The sequence below is a fragment of the Triticum urartu genome, chromosome 4 (genome assembly GCF_003073215.2).
Source record: "Triticum urartu cultivar G1812 chromosome 4, Tu2.1, whole genome shotgun sequence".
Lineage (NCBI taxonomy): Eukaryota > Viridiplantae > Streptophyta > Magnoliopsida > Poales > Poaceae > Triticum > Triticum urartu.
This window is the reverse complement of record NC_053025.1, coordinates 585,026,098-585,036,369: the sequence shown is the minus strand read 5'-3', so window position 1 is coordinate 585,036,369 and position 10,272 is coordinate 585,026,098. Positions and strand designations below refer to the sequence as shown.

The 10,272-nt window shown below is 46.4% G+C and overlaps 1 protein-coding gene and 1 long non-coding RNA gene across 8 annotated transcripts; one reads left to right on the top strand and one right to left on the bottom strand.

The window, feature by feature from the left end:
• Window positions 1–4,236: 4,236 nt before the first annotated feature.
• On the bottom strand, window positions 4,237–7,133 carry LOC125552905. Of its 7 annotated transcripts, XR_007303843.1 has the most exons (7): window positions 6,990–7,133; window positions 6,841–6,914; window positions 6,250–6,437; window positions 6,110–6,164; window positions 5,398–5,811; window positions 5,110–5,169; window positions 4,237–4,992 (listed from the first exon to the last, which is right to left on the bottom strand). It is a non-coding gene; the product is annotated as an uncharacterized LOC125552905 (long non-coding RNA). The 7 variants fall into 7 exon arrangements; XR_007303840.1 differs by having other exon boundaries at window positions 5,398–5,517; window positions 5,635–5,811; window positions 6,250–7,133; XR_007303842.1 differs by having other exon boundaries at window positions 6,841–7,133.
• Window positions 7,134–8,125: 992 nt separating this feature from the next.
• On the top strand, window positions 8,126–8,755 carry LOC125554270 (classical arabinogalactan protein 9-like). Its single transcript, XM_048717844.1, has one exon. The coding sequence runs from the start codon at window positions 8,244–8,246 to the stop codon at window positions 8,595–8,597; it is 354 nt and encodes a 117-aa protein (XP_048573801.1). The 5' UTR covers window positions 8,126–8,243; the 3' UTR covers window positions 8,598–8,755.
• The last annotated feature ends 1,517 nt before the right edge of the window (window positions 8,756–10,272 follow it).

Here is a 10,272-nt window from a genome sequence, read left to right as displayed (position 1 = left end):
GGTCAATAACCAACAAAGGGATCTGGATACCCATGTTGGCTCCCACATGCTCCTCAATTATCTCATCAGATGAACCACGATGTCGAGGACCTAATCAATCCCGTACTCAATTCCCTTTGTCAATCGGTACGTTACTTGCCCGAGACTCGATCGTCGGTATCCCAATACCTTGTTCAGTCTCGTTACCGGCAAGTCACTTTACTCGTACCGTAATGCATGATCCCGTGATCAACCACTTGATCACATTGAGCTCATTATGATGATGCATTACCGAGTGGGCCCAGAGATACCTCTCCGTCATACGGAGTGACAAATCCCAGTCTCGATTCGTGCCAACCCAACAGACACTTTCGGAGATACCTGTAATGTACCTTTATAGCCACCCAGTTACGTTGTGATGTTTGGCACACCCAAGGCACTCCTACGGTATCCGGGAGTTGCACAATCTCATGGTCTAAGGAAATGATACTTGACATCCAGAAAAGCTACAGCAAACGAACTACACGATCTTTGTGCTATGCTTAGGTTTGGGTCTTGTCCATCACATCATTCTCCTAATGATGTGATCCCGTTATCAATGACATCCCCATGTCCATAGCCAGGAAACCATGACTATCTGTTGATCAACGAGCTAGTCAACTAGAGGCTCACTAGGGACACATTGTGGTCTATGTATTCACACATGTATTACGATTTCCGGATAATACAATTATAGCATGAATAATAGACAATTATCATGAACAAGGAAATATAATAATTATTTTATTATTGCCTCTAGGGCATATTTCCAACATATTCATCGCTTCTCAGCCGTCTTAGTTGCCCCCTCATCTCTTTAGCAAAAATCCGCCCAAAGTGACAACAGTCGCATTAAAACCTCAAATATGCTCTAAAATCTCAAAATGATCCTCTAATTCTGGGGAGAATTAGCAAATCCCTGTTTCTATTAAGGGGGGGGGAGTTTCCTGTATTTTTACAATAGAATCTAAAGTATGTGAAATGTTAAATTATGAGAAAAATGGTACAAACAATGCCTCAGGGAACGCTTTGTCATGCCATGTCATTTGACAAATCTTGTGTCATTTCCCAGATCCAGAATAAACTTGTTGCTCTCTTCCCTACTCATTATCGACACGTAATGCACGAAACTGTGACAAAGGCTGACACAAATGTGTTGCTCCTCAATATAAGATGGCACATGTGTGGGTTCCTGCAAGAAGAACAAGTCATGTGAGAGCGATGTGTTATGTTGTGCTGATAGAGAAGTAAAATGACCTAGTTTTCCATACTCGTTGAGATGATTCGCAAGAAAAACTAGTGTTTCTTGTACCATCTTGCTAATTAAGTGCACGTTCTCTAGTTAAGATTCATCTAAATGGTTTTGTACATTTTGCATGTTCAATGCATATCATATTTTGTACCGCATTTCATCTCTCTTTTTTTGCTGAGTAAATTTTTGAAAATGGGGTAAAATATGTTAAAGCATTCACTAAATGGAGTAATCCGGATGAACAACAATAAAATTGTGGCATCTGCGTGAAATGTCAAAGTAGGGATAAAAACTAGAATTCACCTCTTTCTTTTGCAGCATACTACACCTCATCTCTAATGCATTGCTCCTCCATTGTGTTGTAGATGGAGATGAAGTACTTGGACCTGGTAATGTTCTAGGATGGCGAGGAAGAAGCCGAAAAAGGTGGCAGTTGCCCGACAGCGAGGAAGGCGACGCATATCCTCGTCGGCGGCCAACAATGACAGATTAGAGCCCGAGGAGGCTCCGCCGCCTTCTTCTTCTTCTTGCCTTTCCCCTTCTCCGCAACCGTCGGGGCCTTGTGTGGTACCATGGAAGCAGGAGAAGAAGATGCTCTAAGACCAGAGTTTTCTTGCTAGACTACGGGCGTGGAGCAAGGCAGCAAGAGGGAAAGAATACAAAGCGGCGAAAGGGGCGAGCGGCTGCGGTTTTCTCCCTCTTTATGACCCAAGAAGGCAATGCGGCAACCCCACGGCGGTTGAGGGCGTGGTGTCCCACTATCCCCCCGCATCGAGGTCACGCGACATGTGTGGCGTGGGGACCGAGGGATCGTTTTCCTTCCTACTCGCCAGTCATCATTACCGCAGTTAATGCAAACCGATGCGGAATCATGGGCGCTATTTCCCACCTTCAGGCGTCGAGCGCCACATGTCCGGCCTCCAAGGACTTCAGGCCATATCTCCTTTCGCGCCTCCTGCTGGCCACACGTAGGACATGGGCCCGGGGGCTACCGTCGGCTCAAAGAGAACCGGGGTAACCCGGGCCGACGAAGGCCAGGCCATGACAGTGGCGCCCGACAAGCTGCACCGCGTTAACAAGCCCCATGAAGGACCATCCTGCTTGGCGGGGCTCTGGCTCCCGACAAGCGGTTCCTGCAGAACCATCCGGAAAGCACCAACCCCCACGACGCATTTTTCCTTCTCCATGAAGGAACCGAAGAATCTACTTGTCAGAGGCGTCAATGCACACCAGTGCGCTACAGTGACCAGTTACCAGTCGCCGGATGGGGCGAGACGCATCCGTCTTCGGACGTCGCATCCCGACGAGCTACATCTACCCCTTGTGGACATCCATAGGGACCGAAGAGATGCTACCAACTCCATGCATAGCTACAGGGCCAGACATCCTGTAGCAACCTACCGGCATGAGCAGGGCCGCCATGCCCAATTACGTCAGGCCGATACGGATGACTTTTCCTACCATGTTTGTAATAGTTATATGGTTACCCCTCAGCAGCAGCGGAGACATGCCCCAGGCAGCCCTGGCGGCTGCCTGGGGCGTGAGGCTGATTTCCTTTATACTCTACAGAGGACACTGTAGCTACAGTGCTAGAGTGCTCAAAGGCTGCCTGGGGTGGCCGAGGGCGTGGACGAATGCTGGCGCCGCCATTGCCCCGATAAGGGGAAGTCCAAGAGCAGTATAAATAGGGGTGGACTACAACCTAGCAAAGGGTCTTGATTCATTGACAACTTACCACACGCATTGTAACCAACTAGACTAGAAGATAGCAATATCATCCACAACAGGAGTAGAGTATTACACCTTGCAGGTGGCCCGAACCTGGATATCTCTGGTGTGCATGTTTCATCTCGTTTTCTAGTTGTCCGTTCGATGCTCAAGGAAACGTAACGCGGTCAGTCCCTGATCGGACTCACAAAAGGAATGTTGCCCACATCCCAATGGTTGGTTTCTAGACACAATATCAACTATAATCAGTTAACATGAATTGTTAACCGCGAACCAACAAGAATGATTAAGAGGACAGTGATATCCTCTACCCAACAGAGTTTAAGTCTTAGATTTGACATTGGTCCTCACATTTTCCTGGATTTATTCTAGATCTTTCGGCGACGTGCATTTAGTGGGAGGAGATGTCCCCGTCAACTATGAAGGTGTCTGTGACGACTTCGTCAATCTCAAAATAATGTATCGACTCAGTCTATTGAAGATGCTCACTGAGGTAGGTTGTGAGTGCATGCATGCGTTAATAAGAATGAGTGTATATGCGTATATATCAGCGTCTCAGTTTGTATTGTGTTTGAAAAAGAAAAAAGAAACAGAAATGGTTAACCAATTTAGGTTTGGTCCTGTCGAGTCATACATTGCTAGCTAAATTACCACTTAATTTGCTATTTAGTTTATACTTTTTTTAACACAATACAATCGAAGACGTTTATATACATGAGTATACACTCACCTATCTTTGTGAGCATTACCGAGAGACTAAGCTGTCATATCTTCTATAGATTTGACAAAGTCGCCACAGACGACTTCATTGTCCACAAGAACGTCTTGTCCCATTGCTCTTATAAGTCAAAGTTATACACCACTCGTGACTTGCCACTATAAAACACATGTCATGCAGCAGCTAGCGCGAAGTCTCCCTGTACTTGAATGAAATACTAGGGGCTGGGGCCCGCCAATGGCGGGCTTCCTGAGAGCGTTCTTGTGGCACACTTGCCTTGTTGAAGCGCCTCATTGTGTCCCATACAGTCATTTTCAGACATACACACACACACACATTTCTCTAGTAACATTGAACTAACGGTTGTTAGCCTCACGTTTTCAAATGTCTAACAATGGGATAAAGCCAACATATATAAAGCAAGGCATATCTAACCTTACAAGAACCTCGATCAGGACAATAATATAAAAAGAAGCTATAATTGTAGCTATCCATCACATATTGTTTGCTTCAGAAGAACTGATAGAAAAACTGCAAACTTATATCCTTTCAAAGGGAATCGCAGAAAAAATCAAGAGCCTGCAAGGTGCTATTTGTTCATCCTACCAAGAACAGCAACACCAAGTTAATATAACATCCTTTTCTTTGAGAAGCAAACAAGAAATACCTACAATTTGTTCCACTGAAATGTTATAATCCACTCCACTAGCATGTGACATAAAAATTTCCGAGAAAATTGCAGGCTAGTTTCAGCGTGCCAATTTGCAGTATGTACTACAACTGCCTGCTACTATCAGAGTATCATGCATCCATCCACCCCAAAAAAGGAGTAAACGCGGAAACTGACATTGAATGTGGATGAAGTGATCACCTTGAAGATGTGTGGCTTGAGGTGCTTGGAGCAGATCCATCACGCGTGTGCCCCTCTACTCCTACGGCTTCATCAAGATGAAGAGGCTAGAGAGAAGGAGCGACAGAGGTCGTCCCCCTCTCCCTCCGCTGGTGGACCCAAACCATCAGCTAGAACGCGGCTAGGGCACGGGGAGGCCATGCCATCACGGATCAACAGCGAGAACGCAGGTCCTCACAAGTTGTAAGCACCCCTGACCACCACGTCGGCATGGTTGAGAAGAGATGGATCTGGGCGGTGGTTTCCGGTGACGAGCGAAATAGAAGTTGCGTGTACCCATAGTAGCTGTGTCGGCAGCAGCCATCACAATGAAATATAATCAATGCGTGTCGTCCTGAGTTCCTGAAAGGTTTCACCTGGATTTTCCTGGACCAATGTAGCAAAAACATGCACAATTTCTCAAACAAGGTTAGATGAAGTATGTGAATCAGATGCAGTATTAATACAACAAAAAATAGCACTATCATCAAAGGATTCACTTACAATCGAAAGAAGAAGCAGCAGCACGATTTTGCTTGTCTCCGTCGGATCTGGACCAGATACCTGCACCATAAAAATACTCAGAAAATGATGGCATAAGAAGATTACCCAGCAATAGAAAAGCAAACTAAATGTAGACGACTGTATCCTTATTGTTAAGATTCATTTAACAGGAATTTCCCGACCATCATTTAAATGAATTGCAAGAATTTTTTTCCTGATATTTAATGTAGAAAGCTAACATTAAATTATATGTTGTGCCATGAACTTATTAAAATTTCCTTGATGTACCTGTATCATGGGATCCATGAGATTCATGGCCTAGTGATCACTAACCATGCGAGTCATCTGCTCCTGGGAGGTAACCCACCCATTGCCATTCCGTAACCTCTGAATGTAGTTTTTCTCCTCCTAGCATTGACATGGAGATGAGCATGAGTCATATTGTGCTCCAGCAATTCACACTAACACTGAATGGAAATTCGTGTAGCACTGCTTGAATGATCAGTAAAGATATGAATGCCATACAAAAAAGTCATAAACCATAACAGAAACTTCCATTCCTTTATATGTGCTCGGACAACAATATCCATGTCTTCAACTGTCGTTCTCTCCATCCATATTCCAGAGTCCTCGAGTGCGTTAATTCTCCACACTCCTGCCGTTCCATTGGACCCCAAAAAAATTGAGGAATGCTCCCTTAACCTATTGTTCAACCTCAAAGTGGAAGCACGGATTTAAACAAACAAACAAACAAACAACACATAGATGTAATGTGATCAACAAAATTGCGATCATATGACAATTGTGATAAATCATCACATTTATGGTTCAGATCAACAAATTCCAAATCACTTGATATTGGTTACCAACTCTCAGTTAACATGGCAGCAGCAGCAAACTATGGCAAAGGAGAAATAATGGCCTCCAACATGTTCAGACCATGAAGAGAAAAGACTGCCTGAGCATGGCCCGAACAAAGAGAGGGAATGGAGGGCCTTACATAGAGAGACATGGCCTGCACGCCCGCCATGGTGCTCCTCCGTCACACCCGCAGCCTGCAGAAACCAACCGCACGGATCAAATCAAAAAATCCAAAAGAAGAAGATGAGGTGAGGGAAGGAGGATGGAGGGCGTCAGTACCTTTGATGTCTACGTGTTGCAACTCGTCGCCGGCGTCGATGGCAACCACATCAGCAAGCACCGAGAGAAGGCCGTTGTTGCCGTCGTCGTCGCCCCATCCCATCCATCCATGGGTGGGTGTTGGCCTAGGGTTTCATCCCCATCCATCCATTGGTCGGGCCAAACCTCCATGGCCGACCTCGAGCAGACTAAAAAGCAAGTAGGTGGTGAATCCAAATTCAAGAATGGTGTATTATAGTGGTAGATTGGTATACACAGAACACGACACTGCAATGATAAGTAGTAATTCTGTAGTTTTGATGCATAAAAAGAATTGAACAATCCGGTGATCCAAGTATATAGGCAGAGGTTCTATACATAACTTAGGAAATATAGCATAGTAACATATAGTGTATTTTTTCAGTCACACGGGTAACTGAAAATACAGGAGTAGGCAGATCTAATGAATAGCGTGCTATACAAAATAGCGTGGCCTCTGAAAATATGCTATTAGCGAGAGATTGTACACTGATCAATTTAACTAGACAATTTTCTACACGCTATAGCACGCAAGTAAATTATGTCCAGGTACCATCTCGGCAAGCTGATTACCAAAACCAATATTTCTGAAGCACTGAAACTTGGAACTGAAGCTGATTACTGAATCAAATATCCTGGAGTTGGACCTGAAGCACTTTTGAAATGTGAGGATTGCTTAGTGTTTTTGTTAACCAAGGACAAAGGAAGAGGTCAGGGGGGACCTGGATCCCGCTGCCAATGGAGTCTACAGGGGTGGCACTATACAACTCCGAACAGGAAGCCGAGAACAGGCGAACTCCCGCTGCATTCCTGAGCATCCGACAACAACCTTGCACTCCCTGCTAATCTTTGCCACAGGTGGTGACCTGCAACAGTTAAGTTCAACCTTTTGTACTACCATGCCTCAAAGAAGAGAAAACTGAATCAAAGCAGCACATCGGCCTAAGGCATCAGCAAGAACAAAAAGTAATAACACATTAAAAAGTAAAAATAATTCTCAGAGAGAGCACAATTTCTATCTATAGAGAGAAAGGAAAAGAAGTGGGTAGACACTTGCATCTTCTGGCCAGCGGGGAAGAAGACCAACTCTACCACAACCTCATGGCAGAGCCGTGTGTCGTGGGGATCCCATGGAGGTGCACACAGAGTACGGCGTACCGGCAACCTCCACCGCGTGACGTTGCTGCCCCCATCCTCTACGCCCCCCCTCCCCCACCCCTTTGCTGTGGTGGGCGGCACAGCTCCAGCCGGCCGGCGTGGATGGGCTGCTGGGCGGGCCGAGTCCGCTCGGGAACGGACGGAGATGGGCGGAGCAGCTCCGGGCGACGGCGAAGAGGACTATCGATGGGCACCGGAGTGGAGGTGGCTCCGGCCGGCTGCGCGCGCGGCGGCGGCTAGGAACCCTAGCGTCACGATGGAGAGCGGGCTGCGAGGAAAAGAGGATGCGTTTTCGCCGATGCCATCGCTACTTTTTACAGGCGAGGTGCGGTACAGTAAAAGGAGACGTGGCTAGCGCGGTTACTCAACTTTGATGCGCACCTGAATGGTTTTAATTGACGCGTTCAGGATCCACCAGGTTCCTCGAAACTAGTCGTTAGACGACCTCGTGATCAGTGATTATCCCCGGTGATCCCAGGACACGGTGCCGCAGCGAGACGGGATCAAACCTAGCACGGCGCCGCCCCGCGAAGGCATCCCACCTGTCTCGCTGACAGACTGGTCTCTCTCACGCGTGGATGCCGTTGGCGACAGTGATACACGGGCCCACGGCAGCCCGAGACCCGAACGTTACAGCTGTTGCCCACCTCAACCGACGTTTAGGATCGTCAGTCTCCCGCTATAAAATCGCGCCTCCTCCATCGTTCCCAATTCACAGCTCGCAGCTCACCATCTTCTCTCCTCTCCCAAGCATTCGCTCGCCGTCCTCTCCTCTCTGAATCTTCTCGGGCAAGTCTTTCACCGTCGACAACAACCAGATGGCTCGCTTCGCCGTGGTCGCCGCCATCCTCGCCCTCCTCGCAGTCGGCGCCGCCGCGCAGGGCCCCATGCCGGCGCCCCGGATGGCCCCGCTTCCGGCGCCACCGGCGAGGTCCCCGGTCGCCACCCCTCCAACCGCCGCGTCGCCGTCCCCGATGGCATCTCCCCCTGCCCCGACCACCGACGCGCCGACCGACGCTCCCTCCGCGATGACGCCGTCCGCGGTCTCCGCCACACCCTCCGGCGCCCCCATCGGCGCCCCGAACGGCACCCCCGCGAGCTCCGCCGTGTACTCATCCGCCGCCAGCTTCGTCGCGGTCGCCGGAGCGGTGGCCGCCGCCATCGTGTTCTAGATGCAGCGACGACTCTCCTTGCTGTTGTCTATACAGTTTCATCGTTTCTGAGATTCTTTGCTACAAGTATTATAGATCGAGGAAAGGTTACACGACATTGCGATGTAATCTTGTTGTGAGATTATTATGAATATAAAATTCGTTCATTTGTTACCTTATATATTCTCATCCCGTGGATGTGCCCGGCCCTTTTCAGCTTAAGTTTCTGACACACTACGGGCTACAAATTCAGTTTCATTATAATTCTTACAAACTACTCTGTTCTCTGACTTGTACTCTTGGAGTGGGGAAAACCAGCATCAACGACTATAGAACAGAGGAAACTAGCCGTTAGTACATGATCCAAACCTCACATTTGGCTATCATGTGAATTTTTTTTTTGTGTATGTCAAAGAACCACAAGATGTTACTCCACCTAGGACGATAAAAGAAATGCCGAAGAGCTCATCTACAGAGTGAGGGGTGAAAATACCTCGGTTTGTTACTCGTGCCACTAACAATTTATAACCATGATTGTCTCGCTTATCTTTTTTTTTTTTGCGAAATGGTTGTCTCGCTTATCACATGAATAGATCGTGTTACAAAATTCTAAAGCCTACGCCCAATTTAAATTTAGCCATGCTCAATCTACATTGAATATTTGCCGCTTCTCCAACATTTTAGTTGTCCCCTCACCTTTAAGCAAAAAGTCGCCCAAAATGACAACAGCCACATTAAAACCTCAAATATGCTCTAAAATCTCAAAATGATCTTCTAGTTCGGCGGATAATTAACAGATTCCCAATTCCATAAAAAAGAAGGGGAGTTTCCTCAGGAAACGGTTTGTCATGCGAAGAATCTAACATATGTGAAATGTTAAATTATGTGAAAAATGGTACAAACAATGGCCTCAGGAAACGGTTTGTCATGCGAAGTCATTTCACAGATCTAGTGTCATTTTCCAGACCGAAGAATAAACTTGTTGCTCTGTTCCCTGCTCATTATCGACATGTAATACACGAAAGTGGGACAAAGACCGCCACAAAAGTGTTGCTCCTCAATATAAGCTGGCACATGTGTGGGGTTCCTTCAAGAAGAACAAGTCATGTGAGAGCGATGTGTTATGATTGCGTTGATAGAGAAGAAAAATGACCTGGTATTCCATACTTGTTGAGATGATTTGCAAGAAAAACTAGTGCATCTTGTACCGTCCTGCTAATTAAGTGCACACCCACTAGTGAAGTTTCAGCTAAATGGTTTTGTACATTTTGCATGTTCAATGCATATCATATTTTGTACCCCATTTCATCTCTTTTTATGTCGAGTAAATTTCCGTAAATGGGGTAAAAACCGGTAAAGCATCCACTAAATGGAGTAATCCGGATGAACAACTATAAAATTGTGTCATCTGCGTAAAAAATGTCAAAGTAGGTATAAAAACTAGAATTCACCTCTCTCTTATCTCTACTGCATTGCTCTTTCTCCATTGTGCTGTAGTGCACTTTTGTACGGGCACTTTATCATATCTTCTGTACCGGATGCTTGTAGCTATACCAATTAAGAACTCATAAAACTATCATTCGGCATGAATGGTGAGCTATCTCAAAACAAATAACACATAGAACTTCTCGTCGCTACTTATACGCATGGTGCAAACCCTGGTGAGTGATCTACTTCATCTGTTTTTAAATATAAG

Coding starts and splice junctions, on each gene's coding strand:
- LOC125554270 (XM_048717844.1), top strand. CDS start 8,244: ATGGCTCGCTTCGCCGTGGTCGCCGCCATCCTCGCCCTCCTCGCAGTC.